Consider the following 24,696-nt stretch of genomic DNA (forward strand, 5'->3'; position numbering starts at 1 on the left):
CGGTAATATTACTTAACTGGGAAAGCTTGAACAGAGGGTATAGAAGGAGGGGGAGGGGGGTCGATACATAGCGTCTTATATCAAAGGCATCAACCAAACATGGCTTAACTTTTGTTGTTACATTCTCTGATATTCTGACACAACATGTCGATTATGCATGGCTTGTTGATCTTGATAGATATTTATTGATTTTCAAATGCACGTGTCATCGGTAGTGTCAGTTAACACAACACTCTCGGGCAAATACTCGACCCTAATAATACAACACATTCACCAACGAGAACTCAAGCAAAATAAACATCAATACATTTCCACAAAGAATAGCCCTTTCCGTTCTGGAGTCACCAATTTGTAAAACCCTATCTATTAACAGGTACCGCCCATTCAGATCTATATTACCCAAACACGTCAAACAAACTTTTCATATTTACCAATACGTTGGGAGCCAAATAGTGTACTGTGACCAATGCTTTCATGGTAGCAGTTTGTGAATACTGATTCAATTCAGCTCGGTTAGTTTTCTGTAGGCACACTTTACCCGCCGTGATCCGCACACCCGGATAATTGAGTCTTCGATAAACACCCGGATTTTGCCGCTTGGTTAGTATGACGTTGTGCAGAGGGACCTCGGGTGGAGATAGTGTCATACTGACAGACGGCCGGGGAGGTTGAGCGACGGGGACGGTGTGTTTTCAGACTGCTCACATAAGGTATGTAGTCTTATTGGGAGGTTAGCTGTGTGAGGATAGGCATACTTGCATATATTCATACACGTGTTACCAATTTTACCTATACGATGCTCATAAAAAATACAAACCAAAAAACGTTGTTTTCCAGCAGTTTGATTAAATATATAATATTTACTGGAGTTCATATTCTTTTTGTATCTTTGTTTTGTTTCATTTTATTATTAGAATAAGAGAAAGATGAAATTCATAAAATTCTTTATGTTCAGCGGTAGCATCTTCTAAAATGTAAATGAAGCATATAGCTTCATTGATTTGCTTTAATATATATTAAGTGACTGTTTCACATGTATCATTATGTCTTACTTTGTATGGCAATACGATTAAGCGTTCGTTGCGTTTTTGTATAAAATCTCCAAACATAAAAGTCATTCTCGAGGTCTTGTGGATGGACCATCTGATCGGAGAGCGAAGGTCGGATGTTAAATCTACGGTCGCGTTATATCAAGATGTGTTAAACATGGTACTTGTTGTTAACTTGCCTGGCGCACCGTGTAAAGGGTTAACGCCGAGACTGTTTGTCTTGGAGTCGGTTTAATGTGACCGAGTGGGATATCCATGTTACACTAATTCACGATAGTTGTTGTTAGGATTATATAACCAGTATTTGTAAAAATCCAGTACAGGCAGTTTACGCGCCCACATCTCCACCCCCACCTTCATCCACACACGCACACACGTGCACGCACGTTGGCAAACGTCACTATAAGGGGAATGCTCTTGAGTACAGATTTAAGCCTGTTTAAGCCTCATCTGCAAAGTTCAATAAGAGAGTCACCGAATTTGTTCACTATTCTATTAACGTTATAGCACTGATCACTGAAAAATGGCAAAGATTTAGCCAGCTATCGTCTCAAATGTTTCAGATATATATGTACTGTCAGACTATACTGCTACTCGGAAACTGGCCATGTTTACGATCCAATCGATATTGGAAAAAATCTCATGTATTATCGGAGGGATCTTCTTGTCATGTCGCACATTTTCTTCTAACGAAAGGCTGTTTCAAGCCGACTTTCAGTACAACCGATGTCTCCTCCAGAAATGTGTTAACCAAATATGTGTATGATCCAGATCTTAAAGCTGTTTTGGAACGGTCTCCCGTCTCGTTGTAATGTGTGGTCAGTGCGTGCAGTGTAGTTATGTAACAGATTAGGCCAGGGCGAAATGACGTGACTGGATTGTATTTGTTGTCTCCGATGTGCCTAATGACACTCTACTGTTGGAGATTGTTAACACGAGACTGAGTTAGCTAAGCCACAGCTCTAGTTAATGGTCTGTCTTACAGTCCCCGAAACGCACCATTTTTACCATAGACAAGCAATCCCTACAAAGCTACAGTCATGAATGAAGAACGTCTAGATTTCCTCAGGTTTTCCTGAATCTCCCATCTCACTGGGGCTCCTTTTAAATTTAAAAATGATTATTTGTTACTGTTAACACTATGTGATTTGGAGACTAAGCCTTAGTCTGTTTCAGCTAACAGTACAGTCATGGACAGAATTGTGCTCGTGCATCCCTTGGTAGTGTGTCCTACAGGTTCTGATCCTTACTGATTACCCCTCCTCTCTGCCCTTACTGTTATGTTGTAACCATTTAATTTTTGCTACATATTAGTATTTTTCAATTGCTAAACGTCATTTTTATCATGTATTCTATTGTTTCGCGAGGACTGGGAAGCGAGTCTGCGGTGTTTCTTCATGCGACTGCTCAAGTGTTGGAAGTCCACAAATTCTTGAAGAGGTCACTAACCTGAACGTAACCCATTAACACATTGTAACACCTGGTTTCATATGCCCTATACCGAACCCTTCCCATTCCTTCCAATACAACCAGTGAAGATCTGGGTTGTAATTGATAACCAGTAACAAATGATTGTCGCAAGACGCGACTAACGGGATCGGGTGGACACTCTTAAGTGTTTTGTGCAGATAAATATGGTGTGAGAAAAATGGGTTACAGAAGACCAATTCTAACCTGGACCTACATGGGTCAGAATATGTACCATTGTCTGAACGTCCGATATTGCTGCGATATGGTTACCGTTATCAGTTTTGTTTTCAGTCAACGAATGCGGTAACATACCTGTATGTTTACAAAATAGAACTTTCAGCCGTGTTTGGAAAGTTGATTAAAGAGTAAAACTATTAAAATGCTTTATATCGGGTCCATTCAGCTTTTTGCCGTAATTCACATAATGCCTGACTAGAATAACTTCAGGAAAAAATAATAGCAATCAATGCTTGTGGGAGAAGCTTCATGGATGCTTGTCCTCCTGTTCCAGTTGCTTAGACCGATGTCTATGACGTCACAAAGGCAATTTAATGGTTTATGAAAAAGTATCTGGTACAGTTTATTGTCAAACAACACTTGAATAATGCCCACAAAAGGACTTCCAGTGTAGATTTTTTTAAAGTATTAATATTCTCAAACGTTCACTACATTATTTGTACGGATCAAATCAAGTGCGTATTTCTCATCAAACCGGCGATGAGACGGGCTCTGGCCAACTACACACGTGACCTTGTAGCAGTATAAACAGTTTAGACAACATGAGATGCTTCCGTCAACTGGGGAAGACAGGTGGGTAATCCGTGGCTAGTAAGTTCATGAACTTTTACTGAGGGTAAACCAAATATTGACAAAACTTAAACCTATCTATCAGGCGCTCGGGAAGTTCAAACACTTGACAGGTGCGTTACATCAAGGGTACAGAAATACACCTGACATACTAAAGCGACCGGCTGTACTACCACCTGCATTACTTATATAGTCTTACATCGATGTTATCGTGTTGTTCATCTCTGATTGGTTTCATGTTCAGGAGCATTACGCGTGTACTTTGCACATGGAATCGTACGTTGACTCGCAAAAGCATGAGTAACTAGACGTCCCCTCAGTGAAGTTCTTTACACAGAAAGCTCAGAAATGCCTTTTCTAGTATTTCACTGCCATGATACTAAGTTATGACCCAAAAGAATGGACACCCTAATATGTATTCTAGATGGACTTTCTACGGTGTTTTCAATAAAATAACCTTCGCTGTGGTTCCGATATTTACAAAAGTTCTCGAATCTCGTTTGTTTGCCTTGCCACCACTACATCCAGGTAAACTCTGGTCTATACAATGTTTCTAGAGCGTGTAGTCTGGTACTTGAAGCGTGGACTCAATGTGGGCTATGAAGGTCCCGGTAGAACAAGTCTTCAGCAGTCCATGGTTGTTGTGTGAGCCGACTAACGGGATCGGGTGGTCAGGCTAGATGTATTAGTTGAACCATATTATATTTACCTATTGCATAGATTGATGTTCATGATGTCGCTGGATTTTCTACACCATACTCGATTATACAGTCATATACCTGGGATATCGACAAAAGAACTACAAGTTGGGTGGACATCATGTGATGAGGTTCAGGAGCTTCACTTGGTGAGTTTGGGTTCGAATCTCGGATGGGACTCTAGCCTAGTACCATCAAAAGTACTAGCTTCTGAACTAGTGGAAGTAGAATTCTCAAGTTCACAACAGGTTACATTTGCCCACTTTCTGAAAGGCATTGTGTATTCAGTCGGAAGTAATTGTCATAAGATCGTTGCTCTTCTCTGGGGATGACTATTTTGTGTAGACAAAAACGTTTTGCAGTCTAGGTACCGCCATTTCGTTGGCACTGGGATAGTATTAGGGCTGGGATGTTCAACCCGGGTACCGCAGCCCCTGTTATGCTACCATACCCGGATACTCGTTATGTTAATTCCTGACATAAACAATTATGCAAGAAATGGCATGTATTATATTCAAAAGAGTGAGTGAGTGAGTTTAGTTTTACGCCACACTCAGCAATATTACAGCTATATGGCGGCGGTCTGTAAATAGTCGAGTCTGGACCAGACAATCCAGTGATCAACAACATGAGCATCGATCTCCGTAATTGGGAACCGATGACGTGTCAACCAAGTCAGCGAACCTGACCACCCGATCCCGTTAGTCGCCTCTTACAACACGCGTAGTCGCCTTCTATGACAAGCATGGGTTGCTGAAGGCCTATTCTACCCCGGGACCTTCACGGGTCATATTCAAAAGAAATTCCTGTAATTATGTCTAAATTTTCAAAGAGAATACAAGTAAATCAGGAAAGAATGACATATTACATTCTTTGATATATTACTCACATCATCACAACAGGTCCGGGTATTGAGACTGTACCCCGGTCCATTTCATTAACCCACCCGTCCCGGGTATTCGGGTAACCCGCCCCAGCCTTAGATAGTATGCACCTTTGTCGTTTGACTGTCGAAATATACTTGCATTTATGGACATCCTATAAAACCATAAGTCTGCAAATACCAGAGTCGGTCATGCTATGAAAGCTGCAACAGCGTTGCATCTCATTGTATGACAAAGTGAAGAACATCTTTGACTTTTGTATTTAAATGTGTTTCGTACCATATTATCTATTTTATCGACGATGCAGATTGGCAAATTGTTTGATATTATGATATTTCACAGCACATGATATACTTAAAATACTTATCCCGCGCCTGTCCTGTCCGTGTAAGTTTGACCTAGCGCTGTTGACACGAACATGCCAGCTCTCAGTGAAGGAGAGACGTGGACAATTAAACTCAGCCACAACTCCACGTCTTCTAGGCCCGTTAAAAGCCTTGTTGACAGCTTAATGGTGGGTATCCAGACACCTGAAGGCCCGATATACTTGTATATGATTATTTATCAAGTTGTATTTTCATGTAATACAGCACGTGTTAGTAGATAAAGACATTCCCGTATGAGGTTTACGAGTCCCCGCTATCCACCTCTGTGAAGTGTATGTAGAGGATTCAAACACGAACATATATTCGCAGAGCGTGTGCCTCTCTTACGCCCTTGTCATGTTTATAAGGTGAGTCAAATACAAAAGCCCAAACTTGACATTCAAATATAAACTCACTGTTTATCTTTACTAATGAAATGCGTGTTTGTCGAGTCATGAGAACTATAGAAACTCTTGTTCTACTCTGATAAAGGTTTGTTCTATGATCACACCAGAACTCACAGGTCAACACAAGGGACGTGTCATATACCACAGCTGATGTCGTGTGATGGTTTACAACGCCTTTAACATTAGTTCGGTTGTTATATCATGGCGTGGCAGCTCTATGTACACGCCTTAAACGTTTATGGCATCAGAAGACCAGTATAATAACCGCTCCAACCCCTCCGACCGCACACACTCACATGTGCATGCACGTCATTATAAGAGCAATGCTCTTGAACACCAACTTTAACGTCTCTTTCACTTATCTTTAAAGTAACACTGTTCCTTTACTGTGTATAAATATTTTACAACCTTATAGCACTGATAAATGACACATTACAAATAATGCACGTGTTTTGCAATCCTGCAGTGAAATGAAATACATAGTAAGTCTTTCGTAAACTGATACCAGCCTCGTGTCCTCTAATTTCTTCCATATACACCCATGTGTTTGGTACCGACAAACCAGGAAACATAGGCGGGTTTCGAACCTGCAATGACAGGTTTGTGACACGCCCGAGGGTAGAGTCCCTTAAGAGAGAACTGATTCAGCAATCAATGTTTGTTGTGAGATTCAGCTTGATGCATGTCCTCTAATTTCAATTGCTTAGATTGATGTCGATGACGTCATGGACTGTCTGGTCCGGTCTTGATAATTTACAGATCGGAGACATGTAGCAGTAATACTGATGAGAGCGGCAATAAACAACAAACAGCTGTTGCTCATTACACGACTGGAACACCCACATCATTACACATAAATGTCTGACGTATAGCAGTCTAAGCCAACCAGGGAACCAGGCAGTTAGATGTGTCTACCAAGTGTCATTCACAACACACTCTCAAATTTAATCAAACCAGTTGGTCTCTGTCCAAATACCTCGAACAAAGTACTGAGGTTATTACAAACAGGTTCTACAAGATAATTATATGAACATCAAAGGTGCGTTTCTTTCAAAGAGTTAACATTAATGAAGTCCATCTTTCAACTGGATAGGTTATGCTCAGACAGGTATAAGTTTGCTGGTGTAACATTTGCACTGACAAACCATTCCTCACCTTCATTGATTTATCTGCAGTAATTGGCGTTAAATTGGCCGTAGAGCATTGCCATTCGTGATGGCAACTCTGACGTGCGAGATGTCAGCGCCGAAGTATCCAATTTACCGTTACGATACCAAGAAAAGTTGATTCGAGCTGTTGCACGGAAACCTGCCGTCAAATCATCAATATTTCAGACGCAGTCCACTCTTTGGAATATAAATCAGCCAATAACGGCGATATGGTCAAGATTGTAGGACCGGGCGAGTAAATATGGTTTCTAGACTTGAGGTGTTTCTGTCTGGCTCCAACTTGAATGAAGATTTAAATAGTGTGCGTGCTTAACCATGCATGTGGTTGTGTGGGTTTTTAAACCGTGACGACACTGTCACCTATACTTCCGTGTCAGTGAACGTTCCTCATCTATATGCATGTTTAATTTGTTTTTCAATTTAGAGCTGCGAGTTTAATCAAATTTTACATGAACCTTTTAAAATATTCATTGAATGTTTGTTTTGGTTGGCGTTATCTCAAGGTACGTGTACATCAATCCAACACACTGTAAGTATTGCTTGTTGCAACAGCTCTGATACGAGTTTGGGAACACCAGTGACACATACCTGCAGGTCTCTCTGTAACGTCCATTTTGGTAACACTGATATCAAGTAACAATGATAATACGTTTCCAGCACAGACAGAGACAGAGCCACTCATGTCATGGCAAACTTACGACTCTAGCAGAAATAGTTGCCGTCGACAACTTCTATTTCAGGGTAGTTTGAAACTGATGGATTAGTTTGTAGAATAATTAGAAATTGATCTAACTGAATTATTAACGTTCTGTAAAATTATTATTTCAGGTGTGACAGAACGGATTTAACCCTGTGGTGACAATTTAAGCAGCCATGTCTAATCGGAAGACATTTCCCGGAATGACCAGTCACACCATCACCAGGTCTGAGTTCGAAGATGGGATACTAAGAGACAATGCGAGATTTGACAACAGACTAGACAATGAGAAACGACACGTAGATAAGGCTAAGCGGGTTGTGGTTCGTGAATATGACAAGGAGAGCCAAATGCTGAAACAGAAAATGGCATCTGCAGCTCAGAGGAAACCCACTTATTATAGTCAGACATCTGGTCCAAATGGGACAACAGGAAAGAATGCGGGTTCAAGGATGAATACAGGTCGTTCGTCCAGACTTATCCCCGACTACGAGTACAAACAGTATAGGATGCGACAGAATAGCGACCAAAACGATATCGTTAAGCAGGCGACAATTGAAACAAAGCCCGAAAAGACTCCGAAGGTAACTGACGAAGCACCCCAACAAAATGACGCCGACCTGACCGATGGAAAACGAGAAGCGAATGGCAATGCGGATCTTGATCTTCCTGACAATTATGTTTCCACAAGACGAACACGGCCGCCAGAAAACTTCTGGACTAATCTCAGTACACCTAGACACCTTTCAAGCGTTCGCAATGTACGGGAAAGACTCGCTAAGGAATTCGGCAAGCCTAAATCCAAGTCCTCATCCCAAAGACCAAATGGAACGGGGCGTCTGCCTTTAGTACAAGGAACACGCATGGATAAAAAGTGATAGCTGAATCTGTGTGAATAATAACTATTTAGTCAGCATAAGGTGGAGCTGCCTCCAACAATTATTGCTAAGGCGTTGAGGCTGTAGCTTACTTCAAAGCGGTTGTGGATGTGTGCATGCATGCGGACCCGAGGATTGGTGTTTACTGGAATCGATGCCAGGTTCTGGTTGTGCTGGTTATGGTGGCAGTTTCGCAATCTTGACACGTAAGCGATCAGCACATTTGTGGAGGACATCCGCGAAAAACGCACACGATCAGGTGGAGGGAAACACGAAGGGGAGGTAATCCATTCTCTTGGATGTTAGACTAACATTCTGCACGGAAAACTATTCTGGATGAGTGTGTTTTTCGAAATGCCAACACAGAGTACTGTGTCTTTGCATAAACAGTACATGTGGAAAGAAATCGTGAGAAAACTGCAAGGCTAAATGTATCTTGGACTGAGACGTGCTCGTCTTGTTTCTGGGTTCGAAAAGAAACGGACAACTTATGCTATTTTGTTGTCCATAATGCCTTTGGATAATTGTTTTGTTAAATACTGGGTTTATGTATCCAATATTCTTTAGGTACATGAGTTCTTTGGATCAGCGATTCTCATTAGATCTATCAGAATAGACTAAGAGATTTATTTTTGTAAATTATCACTTGATTTACTGATACAAATAGTGCAATCACAATAAATAACTCAATTCAAATTAGATGAATTGTTCCTTGTGGTCTGCCTTGAATGAATGTTAAACTGAAACTACTACGATGAGCTAACCCGTGAAGACATGGCTTGGAATCGGTCTTCAAAAACACATGCTTGTGACAGTAATGCGCTGAGTGAGTGAGTTTAGTTTCACGCCGCACTCAGCAGTATTACAGCTATATGGTGGCGGTCTGTAAATAATCGTTTCTGGACCAGACAATCCAGTGATCAACAACATGAGCATCGATCTGCGAAATTTGGAACCGATGACATATGTCAGCCAAGTCAGCGAGCCTGACCACCCGATCTCGTAAGTCGCCTCTTACGACAAGTCGCATTTTACGGCAAACGTGGGTTGTGCGTGTAAGAGGCGTCTGACGGGAGGGGGTATTCGGATCCGCTGACATGTTCATGCTGTCAGTCACTGGATTGTTTGGTCCAGACACGATTATTCACAGATTTGGAAAAACAGGCAATATAAAGATTTCCGCCCGTATCCCCCTTTAGACTGCATTCCTGCCAAATTATATATCACCTGATTATATATTCCTCATCTGAACAAACTCAAAGGTGTATTCAACTTCTAAAAATGCCACTTTAAAAGAAATACTTCCTCGTCGTTTTAATTTAGGGGGGACACGCGCGGACGTCTTATGCCATGGGTAAGAGTTCCTTCCGTCCCCCCATCCCAAATTATATTTATAAACTGATATATAGTAGAAATATTAACAAAACCTAACACAACAATTACGAGAGGGCTCTCAAAAATAACTAAAAGCTCCCACATTGAGTACAATATAGAGGGTTGAACCACTTAGTGTTACATCTGTTAATCTGCCGAAGAAAGAATATGAGGGAACGGAAGGACCTTTTTCCCAATATATGTGCTAACCTGAAAAATAGAATCCTCATTACATCCACGAACACATAAATGGTAGTGATCTGATCCTCCAAAATGTTCTGTATGACTGCCCAGATGTTATGTTTGACCGACACCTTTAAAACTAAACAGAAAATTGTGTGCAAGCTCACCAGAGAAGGACAAGAGAAGCTTGTGCATAACGTAAGCGCATGGGTCAGAACCTGGGCTTTGGTTTTTGAAATGTGGCACTTGCGACAATCTTAGCGCTAAGAGAACTTCGAAAATCTAGGACCTGGTCTGACACAGTTGGGTGGCTGTGTTAATTAAATAAGAGCAGGGATACATTTAACTGAAAGGGTTTGATATATTTTCATTTGTAAGCCTAAAAGCTGACACTTATGAAGTATAAAATAACTCTATACAAGTAGTTAAAATTAAAACTATGAAACTAATAATGGTGAAAAACATGACGACCACAGTTACACGACGCTGACAGTTATGACACCGCGATCCAAGAGAGAGAGTGAGTTGGGTTTTACATCGCTCTTAGCAATATTCAAGCAATATCATGAAGTGTCCGTGTGGGAAATCGAACCCGGTCCTCTGGCGTGACGAGCGAACGCTTTAACCACTAGGCCACCCCACTGCCCCACACATATCGGATCCCTATACAAGAGCAACACTTACGACGTTAAACCATATTTAACGTCGGTTCTTACAACTATAGATACTGACCTAACAGGGCGGCTAAACGGTTCTGGGCTGGTGTTGGTCTTCAGCAACCAATACTTGTCTACAAGTCGAATTTTAGTGGAATAGCGCCAGTTTTCAAAAAGTGTAGATCCACATCCATGGTGCCCTCACTGATTTTCTGGTCTAGATTAGATTAGTAAACACTGCCATACACATTCAGCTGGAATATTGCCTGGTGCAGGTTTGGACAACAAACAAGCAGGGAGCGTGTGATCTGAGTCACGTGACCTGGCTAAACTTTCAGGAGTTAATAGTTATTATGGATGTGCCCATGCATGTAGTAGTTGTATGTTAGCTCACCTGTCTGATTTAAAATAAGGTTTACATGGATTTACCTTGAGTCCTGCATTTGAAGGCATGTGCGTATGTGCTTGTATCATAATTCTTGACCACAAGATACTAAGATAAGACGGGAGACACCTCATCACACACATCATGCTCCCAGTCTTTGTTTTATACCCTAATGTAGGAGATAGCCAGGGTAACAAGTGCAAGCTTATGAGGTACTTTAGGTGTGACAATGCCAGGGAGTTGAAACACTGTCTGCTCTCTCAGGCACAGGCACAAGCACTAACCATTAACTGTTGCTGGTACACTGGCTCAAACAGGCTACATTGTTTGATTAAATAACCCAGTGGAAATGTTCAACAGACATATATTTGATCAAAGGAGGACAAACCAACACGCTGCCAGATGCATACCAAGTTACACTATGACCTGAGTAACCTAACCTGGGTCAGACAAACCAGTGACTGGCATAATCAGCAGCAGCATCCAACAGATGTAAACTCAAATAAAAACAAAACATTGGAGAAATGAGAAACAAGACATGTATTGGTAATTTCTTCAGGGTCATATGTCACATATCCCAGGGATGACCCCATACCTTGTGTTGACAGAGTAAGAAAGTGGTGTACCTTCACCTATCAACAATTGTTATATCACAGCCTCTTATTGAATGAAAACCAAAAGATGTTGAACATCAACCAGATGTATATCATGAGGACCACAGACTTCTGGCATCCCAAGGGCATCAGTGATAACACTGGAATGTCCTCACCGCTTCAGAGTTAACAATGAGAGGACGAACAGTACCCATTCTTCCAGCTTTGCCCTGATATCAACTTTAACATCTTCACATCAGGTGGTAATAATTTTACAGCGTAAATACACCATGTAGAGCTGTCTTACAGCAGACTAGACAGTCCTTTTCATTATGCTGGAGGTATAAATGTTTGAATAAAGGCACTCAAACATTCATCATATGGTCAAACACAATTTTCTCAATCAACACTCATGACAAATGATGACGGTAATGAATGTAACGGGATGGATTTGATGACACATAATTAATTGATTAAGTCTCAGTCTGGGTCTTCCAGCTCCTGGAGCACCTGCAGGTTGATATCATCTATATCAGCCTCCTCCTCATCCACAGGTGCCTCTTCCAGCTCATTCACCTGCAACACAATGCAAATCTAGACACCCTGACACACACAGTGTGTAGGGCTACCCTTGTAAACACCCAGTAAAATATAACAGCAGCCTTTAAGAAAACGAGAGTGGGTCATGCACACCAGTGGTTGTAATTATAAACAACGTCCTTCCTGTGTTTTTGATGACATGCTATTCACCATGTCACAGGCAGGCCACCTGCTGTATTTACCTTGAGCCCATCAATTAAATTCAAACCTAAAGTTCCAAGTGGTCTCACAGTGAGTTTTTGTGAGCTTTTATCAGTAATTCAGCAATATCAAGATGGTGGACTGACATCGTAACCAGGTGTGGATTTTGAATCTGGGTCCTTCACATTGACCAGGGGCTGAATTGCTTGTGTATCTATGTTTAGGGGTGGAATTTCCAGTAGTCTGTGCGCTGTGATCGCTCTGTAAGGGAACCCAGAAGGCCATGAAGGGTGACTTAATGTTTCAAACGTGATGTTTAATATACTGGATGTTTACACATGTATGTGCGTAATGAGAGTCACCAGATGTATGACTTCATGACTAAGAATACTGATGAAGCTATCATTATTTACTGGTTACATTTTGTGGCTGCTTCAATTCAAGTGTGAATAAGTATGGGGATTAATGTCCTGTTCAAAATTATTGCCCTCATTTTGACCCATGCGTGTAGGAGTGGCTGTCAGTATTAGTAGGACTTTTTTGCTGGTTTTACACTTCCGTTATAACATGTTATCACTGAGAGAAATTTGATACGTAGTTTGGACACAAAGTGCCAACCTTAACTGTTTTCAGCTGTAATGCTGGGCACTAGACACGGTAAAAACAAGTACCATAATTTAATCTCTTTTGTTATGAGGACACCATGACATCAACTACCTCTGCTCGATCTGAATTTTGACCCAGTCTCTGTCCAATCATTGAGTCTATAGATACAAACCTTGAGTAACTGTGCCTCATCTACTGTGTTTTCCCTGAGGATCTTGTCTGTACATGTAGTGTTGACCTCCACAGATACCTTCCCATTAGACAGGGAGATGATCACAAGTTTAGAGAATGCATTTTCCATTGCCCGCTTGTGAGCTGTCTTCTGGATTTTGGCCAGTAGCCCTCCACGACCTGCCACATCTGTATGTAGGAAGTATAGCAAGGTACTGATCTACATACCTCAGTGAAACTAGGGAAAATAACATTTTTCAATCATTTCAGCCGTTCCCTGAAAGCATACTCCTTTCGTAAAATGATGACCTCGCCCTCTTTGCTAGGAGCATTTGTGCATCAGTCATCATCAGACATCTATGATATAACTAAATGGGTAGACTAACAGCTAGTCTCTGAAATGAACATATTTTACTGAAAAAACGTTCATAGAGAAAAAAAATAATATAATGAAATGGAGCCCTGAGCCTTTCTTCATTTTCAGAAGCTATGGAAATCTACACTTGCCACATTTTCTAGGCTTGTGTGGGCTTTCTTGGATATTTATACTTCAGGGTCTGTACAACAGACTACTAAGTGGGGTGACAAAAGCTTTTAATTATTTTATAGCTCACCAGTTTTGCAACATGTTTCCTCCCAGACACCAATGCCATCACAAGAGAGATCCTGATTGGTCAGATCTAGTCTCACACTACAGAAGTATTTGATCTTCTTAAGGTCACCACCAGGCTGGACACACTCCTTGTCTTCTTCCAACTGGACAAACCATTTCCATCAGTTCCTTATATGTATTAAGCATTGATCCGACACATATATAGCCCACATGAGCCTATCCCAAGTACTCCACATCAGTCCATCACATATATCCTGTCTCAATCCCACATCAGTCCATCCAAAACATTGGTCTGTGATGTCACATTCAGTCCATCACATGTATCACATATCAGTCCATCCCAAATCTCATATCAGTCCATTCCATATATATCCCACCTAAGTCAATCACATATATATCCAAAATTCATTTATCCCATATACAGGGCACTCTGTCTAATTAAGACTGGCTTGGGACGACTAAAAAGTCAGAATTAGAGAGCAGTCTGAGTTTAACAGAAATTTCCTTTATCGATGCCTCCAGGCTTGAACTATTCCCTGGTCATGAGGTTGAACTGATGATGTGTGTTGCATATTCGTTATATATGTTAAATATATATATAACACATCAACATATCAGATACAACCATCATCAGTCCATCAAACTCTTTCCATATCAGTCCATCCTGTATCCGGTCATCCACTATCTCTATAAATAGGGATGATTCTGCTAATACATGTACATGATTATGCAATAATTATTCTAAAATATGGTTGACATACTGTTTTAGGATATAATTTTGACATAATGACGATATGTTTTCAAATTGCATGTTCTGATCTCTACAATGTAGATGTGGGGACACATTTTAGAAGCTAAATCATGTTCCTCTGATGCCATCAGTCTTTAACCTGACAGAAATCAGCAAATCTGTGAATTCAGTGTTAACAAGAGCAGTACTCACTATTTGAATGTTGCTGGACCAACCATTGAATCCCAAATAGTAGCTGGCCAGTTCCTGACATTTGACCAATGACAGGGTGGTGATTTGGTTATCTCCCTTCCTTCTCTTTGCAAATGCAACCTACACAACGTAGACAACATGCAGCTGCATGAATAGAAGTACCTTGAAACTAGCAGACATGGAACATCATTACTCTACTGTTTGGCAACTAAGAAAGAATAATCATACCATTGTAACATTCTGTTAGAAGTATATTCTTAACACCTCTATACTCAAACAATCTCACATTTTCAATATGATTCTCTGATATTGTCTCAAGAAATAGTTGCTTACTTAATCTCTCAGTTTAAGTGGTGGACATGTTGTTTGGTAATATGAAAAATAATGACATATCCTTAGAACCCAGCACATTCATGAATCAAACTCTTACTAGCATTATTTAGAAACCCTGCAGTATTATTTATTGAATCATGATTCATTCTGTACATGTGTGTATGTAAAATACCTAAAAACAGATTAATGAAATACTGTACCTTGCAGATGCTGCTTCCAACAGCTAGCCTGTTGTTCAACTCAGCCTTAGCTCTTGTGGCTGACCTATAGGAGTAGAACTTAACAAAGGCATAGTACCCAGGCGATTCAGTAACTTGACGTCTGCCACAACTGCCACCAGTAGGGAATATCTGGACTTCATACAACAGACCATACTTGGAGAATGTGCTGTAAAGGAGGTCCTGAAATACACACATCATGTTTCAGTGAGTTGCTGAGATACCACAGCCCAGTAGGCTGCTGTTTCACCCCCATCATATACTAGTAAACATCAAGAAGCCGGTTGACCACCATTTGACCAGGCATACTCAACAACATGTATAGGCTCCCTGATTTGACATACTGTAGTCTGACATGAGCAGGGATAGTTCTCATACATACAGTCCAATAAATCACTCTCCTGAGCCAAAATGATTTTTTGTATGTCTGACTGGTGTCATCGAACAAATTATGTTTTAGATGTACGACTGACGTCATAAACAGGTAAGAGTTCCTCCCATAGCCCCACCCTAAGCAAAAGCCAAAATTACAAACTGACATGCATACCTGACCCTAAATATACATTCCATAAACTACTACGGACCAGGTATAAAAAAAAAATCAATGAACTTATTTCAGTGTTGGAATATTACACTGGGATGGTGGAAATATTCTACGTGAAAAGTGGAGGGTACGGGTGGAACTCTTTCCCATAAATACTTTTACAGTCTAAAATTGCTATTTTCTTACTCTTGTCTTAGTACTCTTACATAAATCTGAAGCTCATCTTGTGGTGGAATATTGGTCACAAACAGGTTCTTTCTGTTGCATGTTGGAACTGTAAACTCTATAATTTCAACATTCATTCTCCGGGGAGAGTTGCTCCATTGATAAATAATTACATATCCTTGCTCAGCAGACAAATTTCTCAAAATGACAATCGCTTGCTCTAGTTTGTTGACTACTTTTCAAAACACCCGCTTTATACATGTACTACTTTCCAAATGACCCATTCTAATATGCTACAAAATGTACATGTATATTCCAGTAAACAAACCTCTTTGCAATATCATGACAACTCATCGTTTTCACAAAACACCTATATCCTTCCTAGATGTGAAAATAATGTATGTTGATGTGTGTCCACAAAAGTAGTATTACTATTTCCTTCTAATTTTCAGTAGTTGACCATCATATCTAATGAAGTAAGAAACATGGCTGCGCCCTTAGATAAACTTTTCACACGTGAATTAGAGCGTAATGACGAAGTGGTTGTGAAAATAAGCCAGTCAGAAATTGGCGATGTTGGTTGTGTGGTTTGGGACGCAGCTATTGTTCTGAGTAAATATTTAGAAACGAGTGACTTTGACGGTGGCAAGTCATGGACTGGAAAGAAAGTCGTCGAACTTGGTGCGGGGACGGGAGTTGTCGGGATATTTGCAGCAAGTTATGGGTTTGTGTGACTAGAAATGTTTAAAGACGCGGATTCCACAACACTGTGTGTGACAGAGTACATGCCACATGGCTACCTGAACGCCATCAGCTGTCTCAGGTCATGGGTCCAAGGGAGGTAACCGTATGACGGGTCAATAATGCCGAAGCGCAAATAAATTATTGATGAACAGTTTATTTTGGTCATTTACAAGACCATATCATCAACGAAGACGTGGACAATTTTAGAAAGCTGGTTAAATAAATCATTCCTCAATCAAACACATTTCACATAGGATGTCCTTTTCAGTTTGACAATATCATTCACATAATTTTACTAAATCTTGAAACACAATATGGATTTCAGCGCCTATGTATTTAATAAGCATGAGAAATCTTGTGTGTTATGAGTATGAGCCACCACCCCATGCCAGTCATAGATATTTGAACATCTAAATGCTTTTGTTTTCAGAGCTGATGTGATAATCACAGATTTGCCAGAATTTGTCCCTTTGATGGACTTGAACATCAAGGAGAACTCTCAAATCATCAGTGGGTCAGCAGAGGCATGTACTCTTACATGGGGTCAAGACAGGTCAACAAAGTTTGACCACATTGATTTCATCATTCTTGCAGACTGCATTTATTATGATGAGGTAATTACCCGATCAGGTTTCTTTTATGATTACAGATGTTTGATGATCACTAAATGAAAGCATCTTATATAACCTATAGCAGAAGTTAACCAAATACAGATGCAGAATATTGGAAGAACATTGCCATTCCCCCATTATACCTTTAACGTCTTTTAAGTACATGAGCTTGGCTATAGAAGCCTTGTGGAAAGTTTTAGCTTGTCAGGTCAAAATGATCCTTGGTCTGCAATGATCTAAATAAAGTGGCTCATTTGTCTGTGTCCATTATGACAAACAGCCTCATAACTTTGTGTACTGAATAAGTTATTTCTGCTCTGAAAACTATACTAAGAATGTTTTCTCAAAGAGGACAGTGATCATGTCTTAGTTCATGACATTGAGTTAATTCCAAGTTATTGTTTGTGTTAAAGTCACTAGAGCCCCTGGTGTCAACTATCACTGAGCTGAGTGACATGGCCACTACAGTGTTATGTTGCTATGAGCAGAGGGACACGGGCAATAAGCTGGAGCTGGAGAAAAAGTTCTTCCAGGTGTGTAAAGGTTAATAAAACAATGAAACATTGCATTTGTATGAATGCCATTCATGTTGCTGAAACGTGAATCAGAAAGTTACACTATGTATAGTGTAATATACTCGTACATCAGTCTAAGTAAACTTAGTCTCAGTACTTTTCATTACTCTCCGCTACTGAGTCTAACAAAACCTTATGGGAGGTCACATCAGGTAACCTTTGAGATTGACCAATCAGAACACAGCTTACCAAATTGCAAAAGTGGACATTCGCACATACCTTTTGAACTTTTTATCTTCAAAAGGTTTGTACCTGAATGAGTCCGAATTCTATTTAACATACGTTCGCTTCTGGGTGATGCACATAGCGCACGTTACAACCATGACAATGGTGAGTAAACAGTAGCTGAAAATAGTGTGGCAATATTCAAGGATGTCATGCTGTGGAAATATTAGCTAATGGCAATCTCAACAGAAATCCCAAAGCTTATACACTTCATGTGAAATAACTGATTTTTATTTCTGGAGAGATCTGCATCAGTGACCTGAATATTTTGTAAGTCCCTCCTATCTTTAAGTAGTAGCCGTTGTCTGATTGGTTAAATCAATATAACCGTCTCATGTTTGATTGGATGGTCATACATCGCTCAAAGATTACCTAACCTTCTACTAGGGTTTGTTAGACTCAGTAATGGAGTGTAACGAATGACACTGAGACTAAGTTTACTTAGACTGATATACATATCAGGGAATTGGTTTTCTATGATAGGCTACTCAAAAGATCATATGTTTAGCCCGCCAGCTCACAAATCAGACATAAATGAATTTGTCTTGTCCAATTGCAATAATGTTGAATGAGGCAGTGCTCCACAGATTGGTGCTGGTGTCCAGTCAAGTCTGATATTTTGAAGTTGTAAGAATTTGAGTTGACAGTTACCAGATGTATGTGACAATTTCCGTGAAATATGCTGTCAAGCACTTCTTAAAGGCTGGTTTGTGTTGCTAAGCCATTGTCCAATATGGCCGCCACAATTGATTCCATTTGTCTTCTTTACTTTATGTATATAAGTAGTGCATATCCTTCACCACAAACCCTTGAAGATGCAGGTTAGAACTGACTTTCTGTAAACCATGGTTGTTGTAAGAGGCGATTAACAGGATTTGGTGATCAGGCTTGTTGACTTGGCTGACACGTCATCATATTCCAGTTGATCGTAGATCGTTGCTCGTGTTGTTGATCACTGGATTGTTGGGTCCCGGCATGATTATTTAGAGACCGTCACCATATGGTTGGAATATTGCTGAGTGGAGTGTAAAACTAAACTGACTCACTCACTCCAACATCAGGAGAATTATGTTACTCACTGACTGTACAGTTTGTTGTATGTTCTGCATCTGTGTTGCAGTTGATCAGAGAATCCTTTGATGTGTTCGAGATCCCACAAGAAAAACAAGATCCACATTTCCGAAGTGAAGACATTCACATTTTCAGGTTTACCAAAAAGCAGAGTGCTGATGCAACATGATGTCCCAGAAGAAAGAAAACAGGTACCAGTAGGATATGGGTTCTGTAACCATGGTAGCAACAGACTAATGGAAAGCTGGGGAAATTACTTTAGGCATAATAGTGACTCCTAGTATTATTGAGACTAAATAACCTGTTGGCTTCCGTGCACTCACTCATGCACACATGCACGCATGCAGCCACCCACCCACCCTCCACAAGATGTAGTCTTGAAGGCTGGTTTTCCTGATAGATATGAAACAGCCTAAGAGACTATGTAGTCTCTGTATTTTTAGTTACACTCCTCTACTGAGTCATAGTTAACAAATCATAGTAGGAGGTTGCATCAGGTAACCTTTTAGACTGACCAATCAGAACACAGCTTATCAAATTGTGAATGTGGACATTCACACATACCTTTTGAACATGTACTTGGAAAAGGTTTGTACCCGAACAATTCGGAGTGCTATTTTCTGTCCAGTCGCTTCTGGGTGATGCACATGGAGCATGGACAACACCTGATGCAACCTCCGACTACGCTTTGTTAGACTCAAACATAGAGGAGTGGAACGAATAATACTGAGACTGAGAATGAGACTCAAGTTTACTTAGACTTGGGTATGAAACTTTCAATACTATTCACTAAAACTAATAAACCCTCCACATGTTCACTGTTTGCCTGTTATCATTGCAAACATACCCTAATTCTAGAGAACATGTACAATTATTAATTGTGTGTGGTCATTGGTTGCTGAACAATTCTGGGTGGTATTGGGTGTATTGATGCAAAACTAATAAAGTAACCATTTTGACCTGGAGACAGTGTTGGCTCAAGAGAACATCGCAATGAATCCATCCTCCACACTGCTGTTTTCTTTTTTGCCTTATACATCTGTGTTTTCTGTTGTAGCTACTGAGATAACACACAAGATGCCTTGTCCATAGAAATGGCCGTGAATTCCAATCATGATGGTCAGTGTTGATGTCCTGACCATTACTGAAATGTGCATGATATGCATGACCCTGACTGCTGATAAGCAAGGTAGACAACACATACTGGACACTTATTATCAACAAGGAAGGAAAACAGCTCTTCAGAACTGTCATGATCATGCTAATGTTATTGACATTTTCCTGATCATCTGTGATTAAAACATTCCAGCACACCCGTGAGGGCGTGGATGAGCAATGGTTCAGCTGTCTGCTGAAATACAAGGCAATAAAGTTAACCTGGGGCATGACTCAGTGACCTTGTGGATCGTATGCCATTGCATCCAGACGTGCATTTTTTTGGTGGTGGCATGATGAACTTGTGCAGGTATTTTAGTGCTAGCTGACTGAGATACCAATCTGCAGATCAAGGTTTGTTGCCAACTCACACAAATTATACCAAGTCCGAGCCGACCAGTTTTTTCTTTATCCTCTCAATGCAATGTATCAAGAAGTGTCTTTTTCATGTTAGTACAGAATGTCATGTAAATAAAAATGAATTTGTATTGCTCCATTGGTCTGTTAATTGTCCTGCTCTGAAGAATATGTAGAGAATAGCCATTAATTCTCCAACTGTGTCTCTTATTGATACAAGAATTACCAACGTAGTAACACATCTTATTCTTGCATTTAAAATGTATTCAATGCAACAGAAGCAAATAATATTTTCCTTAGTTTCCAGTAACAAAATCATTTATTGAAATACACATATACACATTATCTACAATTCCAATGAAATATTTACATTCACAAAATGAGGGAGAGTAAATCTTGTTGATGAACAGTAAAGTAATACTGTTTCACAGAACATTCTAATGACCTTCAAATCTTCATAATGTGATGGCACACAAGTAACATTATTCCATGTTCAGCTTAAAACGGAGTCCAGGTGCAGCACGATATCGAAATGTTCCTGTCCATGTCTGGTTTTCTGTATCAGTAAAGTCGCCATCTCCTTCCATCCTGAAGAGAAATGTTTTATATGTTAGCCACATGAAGGTGACTGAAATAACGCCTCTTGTCAAAATACATTCTGGAAACATTTTGAAATGTACAACCATAACTTTTGATGAGGACAGATTAATATATCAACAAAATACAAATATCCTTGCCAATAGTAGTAGCATGTATGAAACTCCAAAAACTTTCAACCACACTACAGCATTCATTAGATGTAAAACTTGCCAGCCCTAACCAAAACTAACCAGCCCACAAGAAATACTAAGGTTTAACCCAACTGCAGGGCAGGTTGATTTGAGAATCTGGCAGTGTTGAAAATAACCTGTCCCCGGGTGGTTGGGCGGACAGTTATTTCGAATGCTGCTGATGTTTTTCTTTTTCCATTCAATTTGACAAATTGTTGCCAAAGTGGAAATATTATCACAAATTATGACTTCTTACCTGTTTTCAATAAACTGTCCTTCATAAAATGATCCATTGGGCCAAATATATTTTCCTGTTCCATGAAACTGGTTGTTGTTGAACTCTCCAATATACACACTGCCAGATGGATGGGTCAACTTCCCTTGACCATTCATCTTGTCCCCTGCCCACTGTCCTTCATACACCACACCCTCTGTTGTTGTGTGGGTGCCCTCCCCATTACGCTCCAAGGCACCAGTCTCAGTCTTGCTGTACTCTCCATCTGTCAACAAGGATGTTACTTCATAGCAGTGATGCAGCTTGATACCCAACCACACAGCACATATTGTATAGTGTAAATAATCCTGATGCATAAAAATATTTTTCAGGTAATTTAGAAGCAAACATATCCAGTGTTAATCTCATCCATTGTTACAAGCAATCAGGCAGTAGCGGAACAACAATATTCTATCACAGACTACTTTTGAAACTGATCAGTGCAGTGAGTCATAGTTTGTGTCATGGCTTTATTAAAGCAATACCACATCAGCAGCTAGGTAATGAAGTCTGGACCAAGCAAACCGATGACATAGTGTTGGAAATCAGCTTGTTTATTCATCATTGTTGACTGGATCTACCCATATGATCACTTGTCAGAACAAATGATTATGGTGAGGTTCAGCGTTTGTTCACTGTTCACTAAACCCAGATCACACTTAACAGTTAATGATACTTGTATAAAACCTCATATTTTGCTAATATGATACAGACCTAAGTCTTTCAGATCTCCAATAGTGAGTGAGTTCAGTTGTACAAAATTGTACATATTCTGACCTTTGAAAATTGGTCTTCAGTAACCCATTCGTCTCACAACATTTTTACCTGCACAAAACAGATGACAGCTGAGAATATTGTTGTTGAACGCTGCTCTCAGCAACATTCCAGCTATATGCTGGCAGCCTGTAAATATTTGAGCCTGGACCAGAGAATCCAGTGGTCAACATGAGCATTGATCTGCGCAACTGGGAACCGATGATGTGTCAACCAAGTCAGCGAGTCTGACCACCTGATCCTGTTAGTCGCCTCTTACGACAAGAATAGTCGCCTTTTATAAAGGCAAGCATTCGTTGCTGAGGACCTATTCTACCCCGGACCTTCAAGGATGAGATCTCCAATAAGCCAAATATAGAGTGGAGTCTTTGAAGGGCATGAAGAAAGAGAGCTTAGACAAATAATTTGTTACTTCAATATCATCTAGCTTTTGTTTTAACCTGCTGATGTTCCAGCTCAGAACTGACAGCTACTCATCATTGTCAGTTTCATTGTAACTTTAGTCATAATTCAAGGCCGGGCCAAATTCCTATCGTCTTCCATCTTTTTGCCCCACCAAGTAGTTATTAAGGTTTTTAAAAACTGAAAACGTGTAGCCCTCTTGTGTTGCATTTGACAGCTATTTGAAGCAATTACTACTGGGCAGCTGGATAAGTTTAAGCTGTTTTGGAAAGAGTTACCTCCGCTACCCCATATTCTTTCTTCTGCACACTAACAGAGGTAACACTTAGTAGGTCAACCCAATATGTTGTACTTAGTTTGAGAGCTTTTAGTTATTTTTGTGAGCCCCCTAATAATTGTTGTGTTAGGTTTTGATAATAATTTTCGTATATCAAGCAATAAATACTATTTAGGAAGGGGGAATGGAAAGAACTCTTACCGCCTTACCATATTTATCCCCATTTGCAAACATATACACTCCTTTCAATTTTTCTTCGGGTCCATCATCACCCTTTTTCTTGTCTTTTTTCTTTTCTGAAATTAGAATGAAGTATAACTGTAAATTAACCAACCAAATGTAATAAGTGTATTTCAAAACAGTTCATCAAAACAAATCTTCATCACATACCCCCTGGCATGGCTGTAGATCCTAAAATGAATCTGTCGCTGTTGCTTTGTTATTGAATGGGCGCAGCCATTTGCAATTGATTTCCATAGCAACGCGATCTCGCGAGAATGTGAGACATATATGCTTTTAAAAGAAACTAAAATTTACCATACATATGCTGCTGGGTCGATTTTGAATGCACATGCAGTACTTTGAAAGAATTGATATATGGTTATCCGACGGAAATGTCACTAACCAGTGCGTCTATTTCTGTACGAATATGCGGCGTACCTGACTTTTTCTATCACGGTCAATTTTCTAAGGTCACCAATGTTGATACTATTTGTATCACGCATGATGTCATACCTTTAGATTCGCCAAGTGGGACATATTGTTAGACGAACGATTCTTGGTGTTGCGATTTCTTGTGAAATAACAGTATAAATACCACCATATCACAAATGATAAAGCAGCTCCATGATTTAGCAGGGTTGTGTTAATGTGGGTTTTCGTTAAGAGGAAATTAGGTACAATTTTCAACTAAAACGTATGAATTCAGAAGGCAGTCTTCAGTTGGGATAGCCTGAGGTGGGAAAATGTGGTGCAGCTCTCTGACCAGTCCTAACCTGCTTGTGAAATGACTTGCTCCGAAGTCGAAACCTCAAATACAACGAACATAAGATAAAATAACACTTTATTTTCGTTAAGGACATTGGGATAATATCGGATACATGTTACAAATTATTATTGTTATAATAACTAGTCAATGGGCATTTCTTTACACCGCTTGTAGCAATATCTCAGTATGGCGGGGTTCTCCAGAAATGAGCTTCACACATATGCGGGGAAATGAACCCGGAGGTTTGGCGTGACGAGCCAACGCGCTTTAACCACTTGGCTAACTCACCGCCCCTGTTGCTATAACAAGCCGTTTTCACTAATATATTCACATAAAATACACCCAGACATACTTATCTGTAAGCGTTGAACACTTAAATACTCAACAAATTTGTACAACAAAATCTGTTAAATACTAGTACGAATCGGTGTGAAGAAATGCTATGTATACACATTTTTGCTGGTTTTGTTGCCAGTCAACGAGCAATGCAAAGTGGAATAAATACATTTGAAAACAAATGTAGT

At 40.1% G+C, this 24,696-nt stretch overlaps 4 protein-coding genes across 8 annotated transcripts in view; 2 read left to right on the forward strand and 2 right to left on the reverse strand.

Moving 5' to 3' along the window:
- Positions 1-9,120, forward strand: part of LOC137276643 (uncharacterized) — a 34,246-nt gene extending 25,126 nt beyond the window's left edge. For 4 of the 5 annotated variants that reach the window (XM_067808256.1, XM_067808253.1, XM_067808257.1 and 1 more), the window contains exon 2: positions 7,678-9,120. In XM_067808256.1, coding sequence (XP_067664357.1) covers positions 7,723-8,424 — 702 coding nt within the window. In that variant the 5' untranslated portion in view covers positions 7,678-7,722 and the 3' untranslated portion in view covers positions 8,425-9,120. Of the gene's footprint in view, positions 1-621; positions 711-7,677 lie in introns of those variants that run through there. The other variant, XM_067808255.1, reaches the window with a different exon arrangement.
- Positions 9,121-11,543: 2,423 nt separating this feature from the next.
- On the reverse strand, positions 11,544-16,442 carry LOC137276645 (RAD52 motif-containing protein 1-like). Its single transcript, XM_067808259.1, has 6 exons — positions 15,991-16,442; positions 15,223-15,423; positions 14,690-14,809; positions 13,748-13,889; positions 13,135-13,322; positions 11,544-12,191 (listed from the first exon to the last, which is right to left on the reverse strand). Exons 1-6 carry the CDS (start codon positions 16,084-16,086, stop codon positions 12,096-12,098), a joined length of 843 nt encoding a protein of 280 aa, XP_067664360.1. The 5' UTR covers positions 16,087-16,442; the 3' UTR covers positions 11,544-12,095.
- Positions 16,393-20,826, forward strand: LOC137276646 (protein N-lysine methyltransferase METTL21D-like). The gene is made up of 5 exons (XM_067808260.1): positions 16,393-16,673; positions 17,124-17,307; positions 17,718-17,837; positions 19,225-19,366; positions 20,233-20,826. Exons 1-4 carry the CDS (start codon positions 16,435-16,437, stop codon positions 19,342-19,344), a joined length of 663 nt encoding a protein of 220 aa, XP_067664361.1. The 5' UTR covers positions 16,393-16,434; the 3' UTR covers positions 19,345-19,366; positions 20,233-20,826.
- A 149-nt stretch (positions 20,827-20,975) lies between these two features.
- LOC137276647 (MORN repeat-containing protein 2-like) lies at positions 20,976-23,667 on the reverse strand. Its single transcript, XM_067808261.1, has 4 exons — positions 23,575-23,667; positions 23,394-23,480; positions 21,714-21,957; positions 20,976-21,275 (listed from the first exon to the last, which is right to left on the reverse strand). Exons 1-4 carry the CDS (start codon positions 23,582-23,584, stop codon positions 21,170-21,172), a joined length of 447 nt encoding a protein of 148 aa, XP_067664362.1. The 5' UTR covers positions 23,585-23,667; the 3' UTR covers positions 20,976-21,169.
- Between the last annotated feature and the right edge of the window lie 1,029 nt (positions 23,668-24,696).

This window comes from Haliotis asinina, chromosome 3, assembly GCF_037392515.1.
Source record: "Haliotis asinina isolate JCU_RB_2024 chromosome 3, JCU_Hal_asi_v2, whole genome shotgun sequence".
NCBI lineage: Eukaryota > Metazoa > Mollusca > Gastropoda > Lepetellida > Haliotidae > Haliotis > Haliotis asinina.